Source organism: Tachypleus tridentatus, chromosome 6 (genome assembly GCF_004210375.1).
Source record: "Tachypleus tridentatus isolate NWPU-2018 chromosome 6, ASM421037v1, whole genome shotgun sequence".
NCBI lineage: Eukaryota > Metazoa > Arthropoda > Merostomata > Xiphosura > Limulidae > Tachypleus > Tachypleus tridentatus.
The window spans coordinates 166,309,945-166,335,941 of record NC_134830.1 but is presented as its reverse complement, the minus strand read 5'-3'; the positions used below and the strand labels follow the sequence as shown (position 1 = coordinate 166,335,941).

The 25,997-nt window shown below is 34.3% G+C and overlaps 1 protein-coding gene and 1 long non-coding RNA gene across 6 annotated transcripts in view; one reads left to right on the top strand and one right to left on the bottom strand.

Annotated features, from left to right (window-relative positions):
• Positions 1 to 10,025: 10,025 nt before the first annotated feature.
• On the top strand, positions 10,026 to 25,777 carry LOC143254377 (uncharacterized). Its single transcript, XR_013030170.1, has 3 exons — positions 10,026 to 10,425; positions 23,532 to 23,739; positions 25,639 to 25,777. It is a non-coding gene; the product is annotated as an uncharacterized LOC143254377 (long non-coding RNA).
• The window catches only part of LOC143254375 (uncharacterized), a 57,726-nt gene continuing 44,871 nt past the window's right edge, over positions 13,143 to 25,997 (bottom strand). For 4 of the 5 annotated variants that reach the window (XM_076509453.1, XM_076509451.1, XM_076509452.1 and 1 more), the window contains exons 11-17: positions 25,632 to 25,788; positions 24,035 to 24,965; positions 23,526 to 23,806; positions 22,351 to 22,470; positions 16,058 to 17,911; positions 15,587 to 15,666; positions 13,143 to 15,308 (exon numbers count right to left, since the gene is read on the bottom strand). In XM_076509453.1, the coding sequence (XP_076365568.1) occupies positions 14,151 to 15,308; positions 15,587 to 15,666; positions 16,058 to 17,911; positions 22,351 to 22,470; positions 23,526 to 23,806; positions 24,035 to 24,965; positions 25,632 to 25,788 (4,581 nt within the window). In that variant the 3' untranslated portion in view covers positions 13,143 to 14,150. Of the gene's footprint in view, positions 15,309 to 15,515; positions 15,667 to 16,057; positions 17,912 to 22,350; positions 22,471 to 23,525; positions 23,807 to 24,034; positions 24,966 to 25,631; positions 25,789 to 25,997 lie in introns of all 5 variants that reach the window. The other variant, XM_076509456.1, reaches the window with a different exon arrangement.

Genomic DNA, 25,997 nt, shown 5'->3' with positions numbered 1-25,997 from the left:
CAAATAACGAAGGAATTAATTTGTTATCGGTAAGTCACTGAACTTCACATAACTTTTGACCGAATCATAGAAACAAATAGTCCAACGATTTAATGCGGTAAAACAGTATAAACTATATATGCTAGACGCCAAAGTACACAATACACACCACATTTATGATTTTGGATAATAACTTGAATATATTATAACTATAAATAAACTCTGTAAATATTAAATAACATGAAAATTTGCTAAAACTTTCTTTATTTTCAACGATTTTAACAGCAGTATGTGAAGTCTTATTAACACTATCATTTTAGAACGTTTAAACATGTAATTTAAAAATAACAAACACATATTTTTCTATTCGATCATATTGTTGAAAACTATTACTATTAAAGTGAAACAGTTTGTTATGCACTATTGATAAAATATAACGTTTTGTTTGGTTAAATGACACGGTAAATTTTAACAAAATAAATGAACAAATTGACATCGGTAACTTTTCAAATAACACAGAAAATATATGATTTTGAATTTCGCGCAAAGCTACATGAGGGCTATCTGAGTTAGCTGTCCCCAATTTAGTGGTGTATTACTAAAGAGTAGGCGGCTAGTCATTGCCACCCACCGCTAACTCTTGGACTACTCTTTTACCAACGAATAGTGGAATTAACTTATAACGACCTCACGGTTGAAAGGGTGGGCATGTTTGGTATGACGGGGGACTCGAACCCGTGACTTTCAGATTAAAAGTTAAGCATCTTAACCACCTGGCTACAGAAAACGATTTAAGAGGTGCCCTGCATGTCAATATTTACGATATATTTAGCACAAAATAATTGTACTAAAAATATACTGAGAACTTTTTAACGATTCATATAATGTTTTAGTTTGCTTTTTTCTTCCACAGTTTTGCACACAAAAAATAAAGAAAGCTAGCCAATAGCAACAACTATGTCAAAGTGCGAAACATGTTTTTTTTGAGGCAGTAGGACAAAAATCATGAAACTTCGAATTCACGCTCCAAGCATTTTAGCCTTAATTTCACACCCAGCCATGTTGACTTAATGTAAAGGTATATATCACTTTGTGTGAAGCTTTATTGAACATGCGCATTATTATTATTGTTTTTTAGCATCACGATTGTAAGTGTTTTATATTAAAGCAATATGGATAGGCGTAGATTACACAAGAAAGGGCTGTGGACTTGAAGGTTTGAAGTTTATATAGTGATGCAGCTGAACTAGCAATTGAAGACGCGCTGTAAAATTTACTGTGAATCCTGTTATTTGGTTAAAGTCCAAACAAAACCCTTGAAGTAATGGTTCCTGACGGCTAATTATACTGCTATCTTGAAACTAAAGAAATAATATCATGAAAGGTTCTAATTTTTAATCTGATAAAATGTATCATTTTTATCTTATATATATATATAAAACTTATGTTATATGTGTGGTTTTACGATCATTCAAAAAAGTGAAATTTGAAGTTTTTCCGTTGAATGTTTTTGTTATCATAATTGTCTATTAGATGAATAAAACTGTTTAGTTTGGTTTGTTTTGAATTTCGCGCAAAGCTACACGAGGGCTATCTGTGCTAGACGTCCCCAATTTAGCACTTTAATGCTAGAGGAAAGGCAGTTGGTAATCGCCACCCACCGCCAACTCTCGGGTTACTCTTTTGCTAACGCATAATGAAATTGACCGTCACATTATAACGCCCCTACAGCTGAAAGAGTTAGCGTGTTTTGTGCGACTGGGATTCGAACCTGCGACCCTTAGATTACGAGTTGAACGCCTTAACCCACCTGGCCATTTCGCGCCAAACTGTAAGGTTCAAAGAAAGTTAGTGACACACAATTAAAGCCATATAGTGACCAAAGATACTTGAGGTGAACTGTCCAATACATGGGTGAAGTCATATAGTGAACAAAGATATCTGAGTCGAACAGTCTCACTCACGACTAAAGTCCTATAGTGAACAAAGATACTTGAGGTGAACGGTCCAACACACGAGTAAAGTTCTATAATGAACAAGGATACTTGAGGTGAACAGTCTAACACACGAGTAAAGTCATATATTGAACTTGATTTTTAAGTCAGACGTTTTTTACTGGCTGTTGAAGCTGGGAATAATGGCGAATTGTACCACCATCAGTAACAGTGCAAACTTCTGTTAGTTGTTTTTGTAGGTTTCTCTGCTTAGATTTAGTCCTAGTGAATAACGTGTAGTTTTGTTGAACAAAAACAAACAAACAATATTTATTATATGCAAAGTTAAGTCTATTTGGAAACTGAATCTGATGGACAAGAAACAGTTTTCGGATCTCGTATGAGAGATGGTTTTCACCTATTCGATAATTTGTTTATTGAGTGAGTAATATCTTTACTCGATATTATCGTGTAAGAGTCAGCTGTGATTTACTGATATCATGTTTATCGTGTGAGAGTCAGCTGTGGTTTAGCGATATCATGTTTATCATGTGAGAGTCAGCTGTGATTTACTGATATCATGTTTATCGTGTGAGAGTCAGTTGTGATTTACTGATATCATGTTTATCATGTGAGAGTCAGCTGTGATTTACTGATATCATGTTTATCGTGTGAGAGTCAGCTGTGATTTACTGATATCATGTTTATCGTGTGAGAGTCAGCTGTGATTTACTGATATCATGTTTATCGTGTGAGAGTCAGCTGTGATTTACTAATATCATGTTTATCATGTGAGAGTCAGTTGTCATTTACTGATATCATGTTTATCATGTGAGAGTCAGTTGTGATTTACTGATATTATGTTTATCGTGTGAGAGTCTGTTGTGATTTACTGATATCATGTTTACCGTGTGAGGGTCAGCTGTGGTTTAGTGATATCATGTTTATCGTGTGAGAGTCAGTTGTGAATTACACTGTATTATGTTTAATGACTGAGAATTATTTGTGATTTATGAGGTATCATACAACAATGAAACTCTTGCTAATATGCATGATACTCGAAAAAATTATTACGCAATTTGCAGCTTCAACTTCACGAAATGTTTATTCTCTGTTCATGTAGATTTGCAATAGGGGTCACGATTTATCCGTTTCGCCTTCGTTTCATAACACGGTGAAAACATGAGACGCAGATCAAATGCACTAGCGCCATCTATACAAATATAATAGTACTGTCTATTGTAAATCCATGAAAATACTTCGCAGGGTGAGAATGGTTATTCACCAAAATTGAATAGGGACCATTACGTCCCTGAGAAAATGCACAGAAATTTTCAGTTTTACACTTTGCCGTTTTATGATTGTTTTTACGGTTTTTTTTTTTTGTTTCATGAGGAGACACATTTAAATTTACTGTTTCACATTTTGTGTTTTCTTTAGGTGTTTGGAGGTTGTTTTTTTATATCTATTATAAAGGAAACAACTTTTATAGTCTTGAGATAATCTTTCACTAGACTAGAATTTACATAACTTCCGTCTAGGGTACCAGTATCCCATATAGTTATATTTAATGATAGAAAAACAATTTTAATTTACAGGGTATTATGTTTACTGATAAAAATACAATTGTTATTTACACGGTATTATGTTTATTGACAATAAAAAACACTTGTGATTTGCATGGTATTATGTTTACTGATAAAAAAATTGTAATTTACACGGTATTATGTTTACTGCCAATAAAAAACACTTCTGATTTGCATGGTATTATGTTTACTGATAAAAAAAGTTGCAATTTACACGGTATTATGTTTACTGATAAAAAACACTTGTGATTTGCACGGTATTATTTTTATAATGTGAACAACTATCATCTGTTGTTCATAAAATTGACAAGTACTTCAAGGATGTAATATTTAACAGTACTTGTCCTACAGTGAGAAAGTTTACAACTTATCGGTAGCCTTTTCCCTCGGGTTATTGTTTTGCAATAAAAATTTTTGTTTATATAAGGTCCACCCATTAAACAGAACATTTTTGACTCACGAGAAACAATAATTACTCTACAATCCTAACAAACTCAGATACTTGAAATTCTTTATTTAATGACGAAACCAATTACTCCTAGTTGTTGTTTTGGAGATGAACACCAAAGTACCAATGTCAGAACAGCAAGCTCATTCGAGTCTCATTCCATTTTGTCTCTCCGTCACAACACCATTGCTTTTTTGTGCTCCTGGAGTTATTATTCAGTAGAATTAAACTTAAATTAGTTTAATCACACGCTGTTAGCCACTAGATATGTATATTGAAACAAACTACACTAAATTCTGTTTTGTTTAACGCTCTTATAAACAAACATACTGAAAGATTTGGTTTTGGTTTGTTTTACCAACGAATAGTGGGATTGACCGTCACTTTATAACGCCCCCACGGCTAAAAGGGGGAGCATGTTTGGTGTGACAGGGATTCAAACCCGCGAAAGCAAAAGGAAATAAATGCATAAAAATAAAAAGTTTATGATATTTGATACACGTAAATGAATAGGAAAAAAAAAAGATTATTTAAGGTACACAGTACGAATAAGTGCAAGTGTTATCAAAGTTATAAGTAACACATTGTATGTTCGACGTACTAGTTAGGTGTTTATGATACGCAGCGTTACATGGAGGTTGTCTAAGTATACATATATCATTAGAAGAAACGATTGTTTTATTTGTTTTCATAGCAAAGCCACATTGGATTATTTGTTGTGTCTTTCACGGGGAATCGAACCCTGGATTTTGATTCTGTAAGTCCATAAATTTACAGCTGTCCCACAAGAACACTGTTGCAAAGAAATAATGAGCCGATATGTTGTACTTACACATTCATTGTTATTAAAACAACAACTAGCAGTTATATGGTCGTCAACAGAATTTAGTATGTTCATTATGGTAGAGGGTTAAATGACCCTTATTTAAAAATGTGCTGATGGAACATCAGAGACTGGTATATTTACCACCTATTGAGCTTTATTTATAAATGCGCTATTGGAATGTCCATAGACTGTTATATTTACAACCTATATGTATATATATTTGGTTCATGGCGAAAACATACCATTCTACATTGCAATACTGCACGGGATAGGCTAACAGCTGAAAAGATACGAAAAGAAAATTGAACAAAAAGTACTAGTATGGTAAGATTATTAAACGAGGACGTGATAAAACACACAGTACTTCGAAGACATTTCGAGTAACAGCAACTTATCCGACCACAACCAAGTAAATTCCTCCACTCATCTTTTGCCTCTGGTTTGCTTAAGCATGGTTTTGAAAACAATGTCTGCGTACGGTAAAAAGTCTGGGTATAGTTTTCAAGATGTGTGGTCCAATACTGATATCGTCATCCTTCGCTGAAGCTTGCTCCTGTGGAAACAGCGGCTTCGGACAACGAATCGTGATCGTGGTGAACAGGATGCGATTGATTGGTTCCAAAAGTACCTCCAGGGATAATAAGGGACTCGAAACGTCGTTCCTACAAAGTGTAGTTAACCTCATTAAAAAAACCCTAGAAATTACAAAAGGTGTTGCAAAGAGCTGATAGGAATGTGCGTCTCTATTTTAAGAGAGTGTATTTTTGGAATTTCGCGCAAAGCTACTCGAGGGCTATCTGCGCTAGCCGTCCCTAATTTAGCAGTGTAAGACTAGAGGGAAGGCAGCTAGTAATCACCACCCACCACCAGCTCTTGGGCTACTCTTTTACCAAAGAATAGTGGAATTGACCGTCGCATTATAACGCCCCCACGGCTGGAAAGGCGAGCATGTTTAGTGCGACGGGGATTTGAACCCGCGACTCTCGGATTAAGAGACGAACGCCTTAACCCACCTGGCCAAACCAAGATAACCAAACAAACCAGATAAACAAACACAACAGAAGCTAATTGAGCTAAATAGAATGTAAATTCTGAGCTGACGTAATGGCTGCCAACTTTGTATGTAATAAGTGTAATGACAGTACTTAAAACGAGCCACAACTGACCGCCAACCTCGAAAGCCTGTTTTTCAGGGAGAAATAGGAAACAAAAACACCAGGACAACGTTCCCTATACTAACGAACTTTTTGATTTATGCCTGTTTTAACCTATTGTACCATGAGCTAGGTATTCGTAAAGAGACATATGCTATAATAAAGGCATCCAATTAACGATTTAGCAAGTTTATTACCTCAGGGCATCAATTCCTCTGAAAAAGATCGTTAAGTCAAGGTGACCTTGTTTTGGAACCGCGTACACATGAACTCCAGTCCGCAATATTTTGAAAACGTTCAAAACATGTTGCCTAAATGCCTTCACTCTTTATCAAAATAAAAACATTCTCAGTTTTGTTTGGATTGTTATCTATGGTAACATTAAAATGAATTAATCGGATTAAGCCGGGTGAATTGGAGATTTTAAGAATAGAAAGAAATAAAATATTGTAAGTTTTTTTTTTAAAGAAGCAAAAGCAATAACTAAGAAAGTAACAGAGACCCAAAAATCATTTGACGTCACATTAGTATGTTTATTTCAGAAGCACTGCTTTAAATACAGGATTTTCAAACAAATAGCAAAGTAATTCTGATGCCACATACCTATAATTAAAAGTCCACTCGTCTTAAGCCTAATGTTTATTAAGCCTTATTAAGGACGACCTATATTCAATAAAGAGATAAAGTACCGCTGTCACTTGTGTACATATTTTGCCCTTAAATTTAGTTAGGGCTAAACTTTACCGCACTTAATACTATCAATAAATAAATTTATAATGTTATTCCAAAACCTAACGTTAGTCCTTTTTTTAAAAAAACAAAAAAAAACTTTGATAAGCCTTGAATATATTGTTGTACAAAATGACTATTAAAATATATTGACAATAGCCTTTCGTTAGGCCCGGCATGACCAGGTGGTTAAGGCATTCGACTCACAAATGAAGGTTGTGGGTTAAGATCCCCGTCACACCAAACATGCAAAAGAGTAACCCAAGAGTTGGCAGTGGGTTGACACTGCTAGATTACGATGGCTAGTGCAGATATAAAGCTCTCGTGTAACTTTGCACGAAATTCAAAACAACAAAATACAAGTTTTTCTTTACATATTTGTATTCGTATTTTCTTATAGCAAAGCAACATCGGAATATGTGCTGAGCTAACCGAGGGGAATCGAACCCCTGATTTTAGAGTTGTAACTCCGTAGACTTTTTTACATAGATTGGTATGAAGTGTGCACTCACGCATATTTATATGGTAAATAGCGCGTGTAGTTTTAGGACGGAAAATAACCTGAGTATTTCTATAATAGATGTCTGTTTAAAAGTCAGCTCTATTAAAAAAATGTTTATCTAATATTATACTTTGATTCTTAAAAAATACCAATCATGCTAAAAGTAACATTTCATGTGTTATGAGTCGAATGATTTAAAACAATATTCTTAACTTTTCTATTGTGTTTGTCAGATACCACAATCAAGAGTTTCAGATATCTTGATTTCTTTTTGAAACGAGACGTGAATAAACTGCAGAAGGTCTATCCTGTAACTTTTTCGTATAAAATAGACATTTTATTTTTATTATATTGAATAATCTGCCTGTTGTGTTGATATGATATCTAAATTTTAGATAAATGAAAAACTAACAGCTGTAAGATCAAGCCATGAAAATGATTGATTTGGTTAATTGTTATGATGCCAAAGACCAAGCCAAAGATGAGGTACTAGTCTACACAAACTGTATACCACTGACAACCAACATAACAACGCGATATTATCTTAGTAAGAATATATGATGCTGAGTACCAAGATAAAAAAAAGACATACTGGCCCAATCATACCATGGTACAGAAAATCAAAATAAGATCAAGGTTCTGTGTGTGAAAGTAAGAACCACGATGACAATGAGGTACTTACTAGCCCAGATAACACACTGAAAATCAGTATTTTTACGTTATTATATCTCGGATGAGTGTCGGATTTATTGCATGTTACGTATCACGATTTAAAATGTTCCTGGTCAAATATCTGTAGTTTTCCTATTAATAACAGTTTATCACAAAACTATCTCCGCGTGTTGCAGTTTATAAACTTTGAAGTGAAGTTCAAGAAAGTTCAGTTGGCAACAGTATTCGAAGATCCGCGAGTGCTTTCGTAAAACATATATCGTTGATTCTTACACTCGAGAATTTTCTACAAATTTAGAGAACAAGCAGGACTTGTGCGATACACATTTAACAATATAAGTAACATATATTCCTAAACATATACTAAATTGAAATAAGTGTAGATATTAAAATAATGTTAAATATGTTACAATATCAGAAGGCAGTACTGTTCGTGTCAAACCGTAGGACGTTAGCCCAAGCCATAAAAATTGTGAAGACAAGGTATATAAGGAACAGCTTAACTCCATCTGAGTGCTAATCTCCTTCATAAGAAGCCCATTTTCTTGGACTTCGGTTTTACTTATTGTTTTGCACAAAAGTTTAAAGAATTTCAACGCGGAATAGACATTGTAATAAACACAGAATTATGACTCGGACTGCCTCTTACCATAGAAAAAGACATTCGACTCAAATATGAGGGTCAGGCGTTCGAATCCCCATCACACTAAATATGCTCACCCTTTCAGCCGTGGAGGCATTATAAAGTTACAGCGAATCTCACTATTCGTTGGTAAAAGAGTAGCCCAAGAGTTGGCGGTGGGTGGTGATGACTAGCTGCCTTACCTCTAGTCTTACACTGCAAAATTAAGGAAGGCTAGTGCAGATAGCCCTAGTGTAGCTTTGCGCAAAATTTAAAACAAACCAAACAAAACAAAACAAAAGGAAAAAAAAATGATTTGAATTATTTGAAATATTGGGATTCTGGGCTCTTTGCTCTTGGAGCTATAGTAGTCTCAGACAAACAAAAACAGACACTCTTATTATGGAATATATAAGAATATGTAAATGGATTTGAAAATGTGAAAAATCCGTTTTCATGGACTTACACATATTAATATTAAATATTGCTTTTAATAAACAAATATTGTGAGTTGTTTACCTTAAAGTATTTGTTCAATATTAACACGTTGACCTAGATTTTCTTTTAATATTTTACTTTTCAAATATCAATATTCATTTTGTTCTATTTTAGTCTTCCGCTTTTGTATTTACTTTTCACTGTTTGATTTTTTGATAATATTCAAGAAGTTATTATATATGAAGAAAATAAATAATTTTAGAGCTATATTACATAGTAACATGAAACAACTTTTTCTGAGTTTTATTATTCAGTCAAAATATACTACTCAGTACCAATCTAAATTTATTGCTAGCATGTTTATTTTTTTAATTTCGTGCAAAGATACACGAGGGCTATCTTCGCTAGTCGTCCCTAATTTAGTAGTGTAAGACTAGAGAGAAGGCAACCAGTCATCACAAATCACCGCCAACTCTTGGGCTACTCTTTTACCAACGAATAATATGTTTCTTTACTGGATTCCAATTAGTCTGGTCGTTCATTGAATTTCAATTAGTCTGGCTGTTTACTGGATTTCAATTAATCTAGTTGTTTACCGGATTTTAGGTAGTATGGTTATTTACTGGATTTCAATTGGTCTGGTTGTTTACTGGATTTCGAATAGTTTGGTTGTTTATTGGACTTCAATTAATCTGTTTATTTATTATATTTCAATTAGTCTGGTTGTTTACTGGATTTTGCAAAAAGCATCTTGAGAGCTGTTAGTTCCAATTTAGAAGTGATAAACTAAAGGTAAAATTTTAGTCTACGCCAATAACCGCCAACTTATGGGTTACACTTTGCTAACGAATAATGGAACTGAAAGTCACATAACGCCTTCACGCTTGAAAGAGGGAGCATATTAGGTTACAGGATTCGATCCCGCCATCTGCAGGACAAATTCGTCATTTAACCATTGGTACGTATCATTAAAGTTCAGTATAAATTCAGTTTTCTTGTTTATTTCAGAGCAAAACCACAAGACGTACCATTCATGTTACATATGTAGTAGGAATGGACCCCTGGATCTTAGTATTTTAATTTATTAAACTTATCGCTGAATAACTTTATAATTTTATGGAACTGTTTGGTGTTTAAAAAAAAACAAACTACTATAAAGCAACAGTGGAACAATGGTCTGAAAGAACTCGGACTATTAACCTTAACCTCTGTAGAAGATATTTTTCCACGTGTGTAAAAACTCTTTTATACGTTCGTTTGCACGTCAAGTCGTAATATAAATTCTACGTGTTTTCATGCTACTGGTGATAAAATTTTCAATCGTTTTATAATTGGACGGAACCGTGACGTTAGTACCATAGTCTATTTTCCTCACAATCACACGACACGTGTGCATCGAATATATAACCTTGCGATCTTTGTCGGTGGTTCAAAATATCTTCTAGTCCTCTATATTATAGTTTGTTTGTTTTTTTCTCTTTGGTGACAAATGTTTCAAACAAACGTTTAAAAGTGGTGTTAATTGGAAAAAAATGGTGAGTAAAGAAACATTTTTTGCCTATATTAAAGGTTAATTTCGTAGCTAATATAATTTTTGAATTTTATTATATTTTGATCCTTATTTTTCTCTCTTCAGTTTGTAATAAACTATTGTAATATTTACATACAGCATTTTATTATCTATTTACTTTTGTTTTCTCTGCGCATAACGGAAATATCTCGCAGTATTGTTAGCCTTCTCTATTCTAGTCACTAGTGAAAATCTTAGCGCAATTCTATCTTTAAAAATGGCGTCGCTTTAGTAGAAGTGGTCCATTAGAGGTTAGGGTGGCGGATGTTTCCTTGTTGGAAGATTTACTGTAGAAAAGAGAGACATTGGTTTATTTGTTTTTAAAATTCACTCATAGCTACATCTACGCTAGCCGTCTCTAATTTAGCACTGTAAGAGTAGAGGGAAGGCAGCTAGCCATCACCAACTGTTGGGAAATTCATTTACCAACGAATAATGGGATTGACCCTCATTGAGCAACTAGTTTGTCCATGTTTTGTGATTTTTGTTAAAAGTTGTAACTTTCTTTAGCAACAACTGAGGCAACAGGAGGTTCAATCCAATCTACTTAACATTATCAGCAACATCACAGAGACGTAAATTACTCCTAAATCGACTAATCTCACGTACGTAATTGAAATAGTTTAACTAGCCCTCTGTAGTGATTGAAACAAGCTTTCATGAAAAATCGTTTAAATTTCGGTGCTACAACAAATGACATGATAATTTTAAGACTCATAATTTAGTAATAGACGATCAACTCACGTGTTACACTATATTAACAGCTTCAAATTTAGTCTTAAACTCAAATGCAATCAAGGTATACAGAGCAGAGAATCTTAAAATGATTTTTAATAAGCAAATCATAAAATCACGTGACACATACAACCGCAGTAGAGCAGCATGTATAAGAACTAAAATTAAATGTTGTTTGGCGTTTAGTAAGTAGTATAATGTCTCGGAAAAGTAATCGCTTCTGGGAAGACAGTGTAACATTCTTTCCCGCAGCAAAATATTCATATACTTAGGTCATAAAAATGTGTTCAGATCGGGGATTTACATTTTCCAGCACGGGGATATTCACTGTAGTTATTGGCATAATGAAAAAAGGGACCAATATGGTATACATTCACCAACGTCTGAATTTCAGACAGATATCCCGTTCAACCGTTGCGTACCTTGAGCAGCTGGAAAATGAAACAGATATTCGTGGTATTCCAAACAAAGATATACAAGTCAAGTCTCCGGATGCGACAATGACAACGTTTTTGTTTTTATATGAAACTTAAAATAGTCACTAAGAAACTGCTATCCTCGAACACAAGATGGATTATTGAAACCATTAACAAGAGTGGTGTGCTTCGGACATGACATCTATGCAACTGAGACTTTATGAACCACGATGATGCTGCAGGTCTATTGTCAAGGTGCATGAAAAGACATGGGAAAGTGCGCTTTAATGGCTTAATAAGATTGCAAAATTGATTTCATATAACCGTTCTCAACCTCTGTGGAATAGAGCAGAATACTGTTTCTTGGTTAGATACATTATAGAAATAAGCTGTCAAAGTAGTGGAAAATTATCTAGTTTTTATAACGAAATCTAAAACGCTTTAAAATATTCAGCGAATTATTTAAAAAAATTTAAAAAAAGAAAAAAAACCGTTTAGAAATAGTTTATACCAAACAGTCTCTCTTACAGACCAACGAATAGTGGGATTCACGGTTATATTAAACGCCCCACGGCTGAAAGGGCGAGCATATTTGATGTGATAAGGATTCGAACTCGCGACCCCCAAATTACGAGTCGAGCGCTCCCTAACCACCTGGTCATGCAGTATGTGCTGTTGACTTGTTGCCCCTCTAGTTTCTCAGCTGAAAATTAGGTATGGTTTCGAGCAGATGACCTTTTGTTTCAATTTGTGAGAAATTCCAGAATAAAGAATTCTTTTCTGTATTTCTGTTATCAATAAAATAAAAAAATCACTTTGAATTTTTTTCGTTCTTTATACATTATTTCGAGAAAAAATAAAATCCATTTCAAAACAGGTTTGTAATGGTTTTCATCATTTAGCAACTATAACAGCTTGTGAGCCAAGAGTAAATTACAATTTAGTTATGTGAGAATCAGAATTAATTCTTGCATAAATATTAAACACTTAATGAAAAGAGTTGGAGGTGGATGATGATGACTAGCTGCCTTCCCTCTAGTCTTACACATCTAAATTAGGGATGACTATCGCTTTGTTTGGCTTTGCTCGAAATTAAAAATAAACCAGACCTGAAGAAACTGAAATCCTCAATTTTACTTGTCGGGCAGATGCTTTATCCAAATAAGCTACTACGTCACGCTATACTTACACTTCTAGGCAGTAATTGAATAATTTAAGCAATTAATTAGGGCTAATTCTATTTATTGCAACCTCACGTGTACAAAAAGTACAAAGTTACACAACTGGCTCTCTCTGCTCTGCCAACCATGTATATCGAGATCCAGTTTCTTGCGTGCAAGTCCACAGCAATACCGCTGTGCCAATTGGGTGAAGGAACGGTGCATTTATCAATATTTAATTATTTCCTGAACTTCTTAAAATAGAATCCATCACTTTTTATGGATTTTCAACACTTGCGGAAGAAAGTTTTAAAAATTTACTGAGATTGCTGTAAATTTTGTTGTAAATCCAAAACCAGCAAAAATTCGGTGTTTTTCAGACATTTGTATTTATTGACATAATAAACCTTTTATCGAGCATTACGCTGTGAAAAAAAAAATATATATATATACATTCAATTGCTAAAGAACACTGCAAAACAAAGTTTTAGCTTCTTGAACACTGTTAGGTGTTCCTTATAGATTTTTGGCTGCTGATCACAAAAATCACATCCAAGTATGCCCATCACGTACCTTTTCATCGAAATCTTCAGTTTCACCAGGACGTTGCTACAATGTCAATGGAATCCGTCAATGTTTGCTGACCACTGTTGGACATTGCAACGTGATGCACCGGACATTGAATACAAATGAAAATTAGGAGCAAAACACTTTTAATTACGTTGAACTTAATAGCATATTAGAAATATAAACGCAATTAAATACTTTACTTCCAGTAAACAGTAAACTGTATATTTATCAGAGTTCCTACGTGATGAAGAAAAACCATATTTGTACATACCCACCAAGTACCTGTCAGAATCAGCAAAAACTTTTCAGGAAGCAAAACTTTTAAAAAAAATTGTTGTGCAGTGTTATCGTTAGCTTTTGAACTGTCCCCTATTCTAAGTGCTGCATTACGTATATTTTATAACACCAAAACAAAAACTAAATTACAATTGTGGACGGAAGAGAGATCGGGCTTTTGATCGCTAATCGAACAACTTATACTTTACAGGGAAAAGTATGAAAACAATGAAAAGAAAATTTACAATGTGAACTTTGGCACTTACTAAACATTTAAAACCTGGTCAATATTTTATATACAAATGTGGAATGTTAAGTATGGACTTAAAAAGACCTCTGAGGGCCCTCGGTCAGTAAATTTGATAAAATTACAAAACATATATTGAATTACGTAAATAATAATAAAAGGTTTTACATGCATTTTCACGTATAATGAATGACATTTGTGGATTTTAAGATATCACAAAATCATATACTCCTTTACACAGATGTATATATATCGAATAACCAGGTCATAAAAATCAGAGCGCCATCTATTGGCTAGATTTCGATATATATAAAGTACAATCAAGACAATGAACATTTGGCGACGAAACTTTCTTTCGATAACATAAACCACACACATGAGAATCAGAAGTCGTTAAAGTGCCTTGCTTAAGATTTTGTTCACTCGTATTAGTCTGAGTACAATCCCTCAAAGGCCCGTTTGTAGCTGAATTTGTGACACATAATCCATTTAAGGTCCTCCTATATTCTTCTTGCAAATGCTGCTTGTAAACTCGCTCTAAAAGAGGGTTTGGAAGATGTTCATACGCTTCGTCTTCTGCGCATGCCACTAAAACAACTTGATCAGAAAATGTCACACTTTTCTTCGTGCCTGTCCTTCTCTTTGGATGTTGATTTCTGATTTTATTTGAAGAAAATATCTTCATTTCTTTGGTTGCCTCATTCACTTCTTTGTGCTGTTGTTCATTTAATGAAAAGGTCGCAAACCTCTGCAGAGTTTGATCAGATTTACTTGTGCAGAAAAAAACGCCTTCATCCACAAACGATGTTCCATTCTGGTTTAACCCAATGCATTGTGGTAGAGCAGAATCTTTCATATTTGAAATTCCTTGTATTGCCGATGAGTAATCGGCAGTGGCTTCGGGTCGTTCAGATTCTGAAGAAGTCTGCAATACGTCCTTTAACGTCTGACAGATTTTCTGAGGTGAATCAGAATTTGTATCTCTGTTCGCTACAAGTTGAACATCATAAGTTAACCCTGAAGACAAAGAGGTTTTGTTTGATGAAGATGTGTATACAACTTGAGGGTGAACCGCTCTGTTTCTACTGTGGACAGCATTACTCTCTAGAGATTTTTGCATGTTATCACTTCCTTCTAAAGGGTGTCTTTCGCCCAGAAAAGATTTGATGATGTTCTGATCGCTAAAAATATTTTTCTTTTCAAAGTTGAAAGAATTTGGAGTACAGATTGCATCACGAGCAATATTGTTTTCATTTTTCGTTTCTTTCACTGGTTTCGATTTGAACATTAATTCAAACTTTGAAGCCAGATTTTTAACCGAACATGATTTTACTGGATGTGACTCGTCATGCCTCTCACCTGACGTGATGACAGTGTCTGTGGCTTTCAGAACTTCAAAGTTCTTCTCAGGTGGCGACTGACAAATTTCTGAGGCCAACTTAATCTGGAAAATGTACATAAGAAAATTAAAATTTACAAATAATGATTTTCAGAGAACCACATGATTTACAGATTTCGATTTTTTTTTCAAACTACACTTACATATCCAATAACAATACTCTATTTTTGAAAACAAAAACACTAAAAGGTCATTTATTTAAAATAAAATATAATTAACAAAATCTGAACGATAACTAAACCTTAATTTTACCGTTTCAGTCACGTTTTTCGTGTGGATAAAAAGGTTTTGCTAATTATTAGCCAAAGAACTAACAAACAGACCGAATTATCTTCCATCCTGTAGTTCCTTCCTGTTTCGAAATAGTTCTTCTGTATTTTCTGGGGAACGGCAGGATAGTTTTCTATTTCACGAAAAGAAACAAATATTTTACATAGCAAAAAATCTATTTTTATAACAGTTAAGACTGAGTGATATTTCAAAACTACAAATAAGTTAATTTAATTGCTTTAACATTTTAAAAGACTTAAGAGACCATTAAGCCAACAGCTGAAAAATACTTTAATTAAACTTACATCAGTTTATTTGTTAGTACAGGTAATCATAAATTAAAATATTATATTTTAAAATAAAATGAAAAATATGTTATTGCTAAAAATATTCAAAACATTAATTCGAAAAATTTGTGGAGGATCATGGTCGTTAACCTTTATAATTATGGAAGATTGACTGATTGTTGTTAAAAGACAACATATTAGATAAGTTTATTTAAGATATTTCAAATGAAGAATTACCGGAGTTTTGTGCTTCTGCATCTTTTGTTGGTTCTTTTTCTGAGTTTTTCTTCTGCAACATTTGGAACTGTTTGTTTTGTAATTCTTGTAGCAATACATTCTCTCTTTGAGGTCGAGTCGATGTTACCTGATTCTTCAGTTCATTCACTCCACCTTTTCGTATTGGTTTTATCGGTACATTTTGAGGGTTCTTTTTTTTTAGTGTTGAAGACTGAAGCATTTTTTCTCGCTTGGTTTGAATTTCTTCTAGAAACGCATTTGACATTGGTGAATTTTTGCTTTCTTGGAGTAGCTGACCAAATCCAGAATGAACTGAAAACTGCTGAAATTCACTAGTTAATTCTTCTTCTTGTGATGGAAGATTCACAATTTCTCCTCCATTTGACGAACTGGAAAATTCACTGGGAGGGGGAGGAAGTGGTGGGTCCTGACATTTGGTTTCACTATTGTATTCAAAGGAGACTAAAGCGTCAGGAGAGTGTATGAGAAGCATGTGGTCTGGTGGTGGTGGAGGGAAGTCAATGTCACCTTTTCCAGAATTATTCGTTGAGTCAGGTGAAAGTTGTGATATCTCTTCATTTATATGCGGTGGATTTACTTTCACAAGCGAGCGTTGCTGAAAACTGTTTTTTTTTATAAATGCTCGATGGGGTTGGTGAAATCCCCTGCTTACATTAGACATTTGCTGATCTGTGGGGTTTTCAGAGTTTTCTGTCACTTTGAGGTCTAGGAAGTTCGAAGAAAGAGGTAGTTTTACGACTTCAAAATCATCAAAACAATGTAACCGAGGGTCATTTTGGTTCTGTCCTTCTCTGAGGTCAGGCAAGCTACGATTCTTTCTTTTCATAAATCCTCCCATTAGTTTCCTTCGGATCTTATGCTGCTTTTTGGTAGATTGTTCATTTGCCTGTATTTGTAGGTCTTCCGATTTTACTACATTTTCCACTTTTGGGAAAGACTGGCCTGACCAGGTCCGATGAAGAGTAGCTTTTTTATTGTAATCTTTTTTATTAGACGAGTCTAAAACATTGTGGTCTTTTGGAACCAAGCAATGTTCTACAAGTTCTTGTATTTTCTTTGTTTGTACTTTTATTTCGGAAGGTACTTCTAACTTTTTATACTTTGTTCGAGTAAATACTTTCATTTGGTCTGACCCTTGACTGGTAACTTCATCTTTACTTGATTCTTTGTGCTTCTCAACGAAATCTGTGCAAGTGTGGCTTTCATCTATACTTTTAGTTGGACTCTTACGCTTACTACTTTTCTTTGGGAGTGTTGCGTATAGTTCAATCGTTCTTCCAGCCTTTACATCAAAATCAGCCATAATCTGCTTGCCACTCGAGTTGTCTTTGCTTCCTTGTCGATTATGACAGCCTGAAGAACCATCTTTACTTCCTTGTCGACTGTGGGAGCTGGAGGAACCATCTTTACTTCCTTGTCGACTGTGAGAACTTGAAGAACCATCTTTACTTCCTTGTCGACTGTGAGAACTTGAAGAACCATCTTTACTTCCCTGTCGACTGTGAGAACTTGAAGAACCATCTTTACTTCCTTGTCGACTGTGAGAACTTGAAGAACCATCTTTACTTCCTTGTCGACTGTGAGAACTTGAAGAACCATCTTTACTTCCTTGTCGACTGTGACGTCCATGTGTATTATCTCGACCAGACTGTCGGCTGTGCTGACCTTCACTGTTTGAAACATCTTTTTGCTTTCTTCTCTCTTCTACCTCTGCTTCCTTCAGACGCTTATGAAGACTAGAAGATCTCATTACACAAAAGCTGTGCTTCATCTTTGCAGAGACTAATGACTGAGCATTATTATACGGGGCATCCATAGCAGCTCTTGCTTTTGCTGTAACAAATAAATATGAAATACATTTACGTTGAGACATAATTTAACAATTTAAAAAAAAAAAACATTAATAAAACTGTTGCAAAAGTCATGAATTAGATGTATTAACATGTGAGAAAGAATACTTAAGATTATGAAATTTTGTAGTAGGATAATAGAAGATACGTTCAGGTTTTATCACACCATATAAGAATGAAATTCTAGGTCTAATGCTGCTCTTCGAATAATTCCTCCTATATCAATCATGGAAAGACCAATAGTCATGATTATACATCAATGATCGAATTTCACCAAAATATCCAATGTACTGATCTTCAATAGAGAATGGACGGGATAATCGTATTTCATAAACCATAATAAAGTTTTCCAAGGACTTTAAGATTACACAGATCTTTATTCCCAAGACCACGTTTAAGCAAATCAAAGACACAAAAATCCTGTGGAGCTACATCTGAAGACTTGAGATTGTTGTTTTGAATTAAGCACAAAACTACACAATGGGCTATCTGTGCTCTGCCCATCACGGGTATCGAAACCCGGTTTTTAGCATTGTATGTCCGCAGACATACCGCTGAGCCATTGGGGGGCTAGACTTGAGAAATATATGTTTAAATAAATTATGTTGTGATTCAAGTTTATTTAAACATTTTTCCAGTGAAAACAGCCATCGACTTCGGCGATTGGCTGAATACGTGTTAACTTCTATCTTTTGAGACTTTATTAAATTCATGGACTTGTTTATTATATTATTAGGATTTCCATAAGACGTGCTCTAAATGTCGTGATATTTTTGGGGGATACAAAAGGGTTATTTTTGTAGCTTGTATCGTGGTTTCTGAACCATTTGTTGTTCTAAATATTCTGCAGTGCAAAATCATTCGTTTTTATAGAGAACGACGAAGGTAGCCTTAATCAGGGTATTGTGTCCTTTTCATTTGTATCGTTTGATAATTGTGTATATCGCGCCATTGAACTGTTGAAATGGTTAGAAATTATTTGTGAACAAAATGCGTTGTCAGTAGTTCCACAGCTTGCATATACGACTTTATGTCATTACTATGGTATAATTGATACGAAAATGATTCTTATAAAGACCCTCTGTATCCATATGCTATGATTATCATACACATTGGAAGTCACTAATTAGGATTACAAGTTAACATTTGAAAAAATACGTTGGTGACTAAAAAATGTATCAGTAGTTTTATATGTCAATTTTACTATACTTTTTCAATGTTAAATAATTACATGTACCCAATATAAACAAAAAACCCTTTTGAGAAGTGTTGAAGGAACAATAGTTGGTATTAATAATTATATAGTATATTTTATGAAAACTATATCCGGCCCGGCATGGCCAAGCGTGTTAAAGCGTGCGACTCGTAATCTGAGGGTCGCGGGTTCGCATCCCCGTCGCGCCAAACATGCTCGCCCTTTCAACCGTGGGGGCGTTATAATGTAACGGTCAATCCCACTATTTGGTGGTAAAAGAGTAGCCCAAGAGTTGGCGGTGGGTAGTGATGACTAGCTGCCTTCCCTCTAGTCTTACACTGCTAAATTAGGGACGGCTAGCACAGATAACCCTCGAGTAGCTTTGTACGAATTTCAAAAACAAACAAAACTATATTATATTATGTAAATCATTTTATAAAGATATAAATTTTCATTCCAGATTTATGAGTCAGAAACATGGTGAAACACAACTGTTAGATAAATCACTGTTTAACAAACATGAGGAGTTAACAGTTATGTATGTATGTTAGTATTTTCCTTCATTTGTTAAATTAGCATTATGAACATACTAATATTAATACCATACAAACAGAGAAGTCAGTAATTCAGTAAACCAGACATTGAGAAATTAGTTTGTTTTGTTTTTGAATTTTGCACAAAGCTATTCGAGGGCTATCTGTGCTAGCCACCCTAATTTAGCAGTGTAAGACTAGAGGGAAGGCAGCTAGTCATCACCACCCACTGAAAACTCTTGGGCTACTCTTTTACCAACGAATAGTGGGATTGACCGTCAAATTATAGCGCCCCAATGGCTGAAAGGGCGAGCATGTTTGGTGCAACCAGGATTCGAACCCGCGGCCCTCAGATTACGATTTGAACGCCTTAACTCACCTCGGCATACCGGGCCTAATTAGTTAGTTACCTACCGTATATCAAACAAATAAAACAATTTGTGGCTAGATTAAACACTTAAACGTGTCTTCGTTAGTTTGTTATTAAGCACAATGGGCCATTGTGCCCTGCCCACCACAGGTATCGAAATCCGCATTTTAGCGGTATAAGTCCGCAAACGTCCCGCTGTGCTACTGGGAGGCTGGGAATTAGAAACATAATTTTTATCAACGAGCTAAAGAAATTAGCAGTTACATAGATTACTCTTTATTAAAAAACTATAGACGTCGATATTTAGATATATATATATATTATGGACATATAACAGGAATCATAAAATACATACTTGTAGCTGAATTACCAATTTGTTATTAGTACAATACTTTATTAATACAGAAAATACAAACCAAAAGTGTGCAAGTTTTATGTGTGTTTTTTCTTTGCTACCATAAGATTATCAATGTTTAATCATGAAATGCTGTTCCAAATGTCTTGTATTACTCCCCACAATTCATCCAAGTTATTCGTTGCTGTTTAATATTCTCCTTTTTCATATAAGCTCATAAATATTTACATGACACTAATATCGAAACTTTGTTGTAACGATACCACAAAACACATTTTTAACTTCCACGTATCACTTCACCACATAGTGAGCATGCCTAAATTAGTATATTACTATGAGCGAATCCTTGTGCAACAGGTCTTGTTTCTGAGAGAATGATATAATGGATACGAATCTTTTTTGTACCAGTAAAAGTTAGATTAGTTTTATGTAAACTTCCAGCACCAGTAACAGCTCATTTCTATTGGTCTTCCAAGATGCTTCAGTGTAGATGTTAAACACCACAACATTCTTCTGTATGTCATCAAGTATTGACTGCTGAAACTGGATGTATCTATAAAAATCTTTTTCCAGCTTTTATCGTTCTATTGCTCAGAGTAAGACTCCCATTCCAGTCTTTCGATCCTCTATGTTTATCAGCAAGACATCCACTGAAACCACTTCACGCTAGAGTGTACTATTTGTTTTTGTTCTGGCGGTAACAATCACATCTTTATTTATAGCTAGTTCATCATTGGTCAGATCTATAATGAATTATTACAAGTCATGTCAAGAGCATACCCAGAGTTACTTACGTTAACGTTTAGAAAAATTTGAGTATTACTCAACTATAACGTTAATTTCCACAAACATGACTTTTTTACACGTTTACCAAGTGGAATTTCCTTCTGGCTTGATAGCCATGAACACGTCACTATGTTACTACTGAAAATATGATCGTCTGTACTGTAATGGGCATTACACCAGTTTGACACTGTCTTAGCAGTTGGATAATAATAATGGCTGTCGGCACATGAGTGTACTCTCGTTTAGTTCATATATAAAACAATAGGGGGCTATCTTACAATATTTGCAGTGTACCCATTTTATTTACTGTTTCAAAAATTATTTCCAAATCTTTATGAATTAATTGTTTTGAAATAAATAGACGCTTACAGATCTACTATACTGTTTTATTATTAAATGAATGTTATTGTCTAGGTTATCTGATAACATTTACCAAAACGTTTATTAATTTTCTTAACCATGTAGAATATTGTGTATAAGAATTATTGAATAAGTACAATATTATACACTAAACATATATCAAGCACATCAGCGGATACAACCCACAGTAAAGTTTAGTCTGAACCTAGAGAAGAAATGAGACTTTTTTAGGTTGAGAGACGTAAAATATTACATTAGGACTATTACTAAATACATGCTACAGTTAAAACGGTAAACGTTTTTAATTATGACTGTTATACAACAACCATTATGCTACATGTTTCAACTCATCACTTTTATTGTTTAAACGAAATTACTGTTGATCTGGTTTTGAGTTTCGTGCAAAGCTGGACGGCGGGCTATCTGCGCTAGCTGTCTCTAATTCAACAATAAAAGACTAGAAGGAAAGCAGCTAGTCTTCACCACCCACCGCCAACTCTTGGCCTACAATTTCATTAACAAATAACGGGATTAATCGTAACATTACAGTGCCCCCACGGATGAAAGTGCGGCCATGTTTGGTGTGACAGGGATTCGAACCAACGACTCTCATATTACGAGACGAGAGCCTTAATCTAGGTACCTAGCCATGCCTGGCCTTAAACACTCGGCAGTTGTTGTTTTTAATTGTAGTATTTATTTATTTATTATTTTACACGAGAGTTCACGAAAAATAATTACTTCATTCTTCACAGGCTCACCAAAGAAAAGCACAAGAACACATAATAGTAGAGCTCTACCTGTATTTAGTTTCGACAATTACCTGCTGCTGAATCACTCAACATGGCTGCTAAAACCAGATCTCCTTCGTTCTCCATCTCATGAGACTTTATTAGCAGGATATCCGCCTCAGCACACAGTTTATCACAATCCCCCCCAGAAGCTGAAATAAATAAAGAAAAATATCTCACTGTTTCAGAATGTAATATTTGACTTCTTGCTTAAACTAACAAAATATTAAGACTTACTTTTAGCTTTCACGTAAGTAAATGTGAGATATATGAAAGTTTTGAAATAAATAAATTGTGTCCTGGTGATTCTGAATCAGTTTCGGTGCAGCCCATGTATGTGTTTTCTTTCATATCCTATTTTAGCTGTCTTGTACGTAAGTTACGTTTATTTGAAAATATAATATTTTTACTGGTAAAAAAGTAAAAAAAATTTAGATGTTTACTACTAGACTCTTTACTACTAGACTCTTTGCTTATATTGTTTTATAAAAAAAACTTGATTTTAAATAAATATTTTGACAGATCAGTTATTAAACTCGAAACATGTACTATTTTGTTCATTTATCATGAAAATCAACAAATCCCTCTTGTAACTTATATTGTGAAAGAAAATACCGAACGTTTCTTCATCAAATCTAAATTTATTTTTCCAAGTATTAGTGAAAACGTTACAGTCGCATATTTTAAAGAATCACTAATAGTACTGAGCAAAATAGCTCTACACACACAAATATATCTTTGTATTTAACAAACCATTTTTTTTTATTTGATTATTCATTTAAAACAGTTGTAAAAATCCTTTAATTATTAATATATAAAGTTCTCAAAGATCCTACCCTGACACGAAAAGTTTGAATTGTATATTAAATTTAGTCCTAACTCTATCTCTAATTCTTTTTGAGCTAGTGACATCTTCTAAGGATTCACAATCTTTGGCTCTGATGAATAGAAGTAAAAAATGTTAATTCTGCATATTAGAATATTATATTATTATTGCCTCTAATTATAATGTTATAACACATTAGTAATATTATAATAAATAAGATCAAAGTACTCATTTAATCGAATGAAAACAAAATTTGATTGATGTATAAGGTTAAAGTTACTATATAAATTTTTTCTCCTTGCTGAAAATTTATTATTAACAAAATTACATCATGTATTCTTCTCTTACAAACCTCCTGGAAGTAACACATTTTATCTTTACCTTTAGTTTCAGAATTACATTTATTTTGATCTTGGAATTCAGAAACAGAGGGATCTAAAATTCCTGTCACTTGACAGATGGTTTGTAAATCCTCAGGAATCTGGTCTAGTCGAGGATCCAGTTTGGAAGGTGAACCGGTGACTGATGGATAACTATCAGTACTGGACAATGAGAAGGAATCATAACCTTGATCGGGAAAAACTCCAATATTCATGTAATTATGTTGGCCATCTCTCATACTCCCTGAAATGTTTTCATGGCGATTAATACTAGCTGTTGATCTGAAAAACAATAGATGTAACTTTAGATAACACAGTATAGATCTCTTTGTTTTACAATAATACAGGTAATCTTAATTTCTAATAATTTTTCTGAATTTTACCTAAATTCATTGTACTCTCAATAACTCAAAAGTTGTTGTTAAATAGCTGTATACCAGTTGTTAAAAGTTCCCAGATATCATAGTATAACTAATATCCAAATCAAATCAAATTATTAATTTGACTCACTTTTTGTTACCAACAATATAAAAATATGGACTGTCTAAAGAACCACTACTGGATGAACTTGCACTGTTGTGATCACCACTCCAGTTGCCTGAGTCTCGTCTTCTTACGACATTAGCTGTTCCAGTGATGTCCCCTTTGGTATTAGGCAAAGTATTCAAGGTTTTATCTCTGGTTTGTAGGTTGCTATCAAATGACTCAAGACTGCTACTACTGTTACGGTTTCCTACAGCAAGACAGTAATTTCCATACAATGATTTGTGTCTTTTCAATTTCTGAGCAGTTAACACACTTTCCACAGCCTTTCGGTTGATATAGGTGTTCGAGTCAATTGAATTGTTTTTGATACATTTGAAATTTTGTTGGCTAAAAGTTCCTAACTTCAGTGAAGGCTCTGTAGAATTTGATAGACATAAAGACTCATCATTAGAAAGCTGATGGAAAGACTGAGGACATTTGGATTGGTTGACATCATTAGATGTACTAATGTGGTTAATTGATAAGGATTCGCTTGTTAAAATGTGTGGCAATATTGAATTGTCAGAGGGTATGCTACCACGTGATGATACAACATTCTGGGTGTGTGGAAAAAGATAGCTACCACCACCATTACAGGACTGACCATAGTCATGATGATCAATAGTGTCTTGGGAACATCTTTGAGTGCAAGGTACATTGGAGTCAGATTTTGGAAAAGACAAACAATGTTTGTGAAAGTAATTCTGTCCACATTCTTTTGTACAAGAGTCAGGCATTGAGAGTTTCTGAGATGGATACAAAATGTTTTGATGAAAATGATTTTGTATAGGTGATCTTTGTGATTTAACACTATCAGAGTTTTCATAAGAATGTTCAAGATATGCTGCTTTCAGTTGCAGTTGGTAGTTATCCTTCACAATGTTGTATCTAGTTGTATCTAAAACTGCTCCAGAAACTGTAGAATGAAACCAAAATAATTATCATTTTAATTTATCAGTCCTTCATTCTGTTATCAACTTCTTACAACTCTTATTATTCTTAGAGAAAATTTAAACTTTTAGTTGTAGACATACAACAGTTACCGTATTTTCCGGTTAATAAGCCGAATCGCCGAATAAGCCGAGGCCAATTTTCAGCTCTGAAAATGAGGGTTTTTGCTTAGTACTGCCCAATAAGCTGAAGCCATTTTTAAGAAGTGACAAGTTTCTTCAAAATGATTTCTTAGTCTCGTTTCAGCGTCAGCATGCATGTTGTGTGTGATCATTGGCGTTCTGTAGTAAAGCAGAACGTGTCGTATTGAAACAGAGATGGAATCAATATGTCATTCGTTATTGGCTCCACTCACTGTAATTAGGTAACCAATGAAATTCCAGAAACAACGTTTCACTGTAGTCTTAACGTGATTTGCTGATGGGACAAAATTACCGCCTATGGTAATTTTCAAAAGAAAAACATTTCCTAAGAATAAGAAATTTCCGAAAGGAGTGATCGGCCAATAAGCCGACCCCCAAAAATCAGGTCCAAAATTTAGGGCCAGAAATTCGGCTTATTAGGCGGAAAATACGGTATATAAGAAGCTAAATTTCTTTATTAGTATAGTCAATGCAGTATTAACTCTTACCTTCCAGATCTCTTTGACTCTTGTCAGCCATGGTAACATGCTTTGGAGCTGTGGATGCAAAAATGGAAGATCCGTTTGGATTAGCATACAGCAGTAATAATGGCTGAAAATGTCCACGTCTACATTTTTCAATTACTTGTTCCCACTTGGATCCAATCTGCAGGGAAATAGAATGCACAGGATTAGTGTACAGATGTAAAAAGCAATAAAAACGATTTATAGTCTGTTATCTTACTTTAATAATATAAACTTATAATATTAATATTATTCTGAGATTACGATTTTTAAGAAATAATTTAGTTAAAAAAGTACAACTAGTACTGATTACTTTTCTTGATCTAAATCACTAAATTTATTTGCCACACG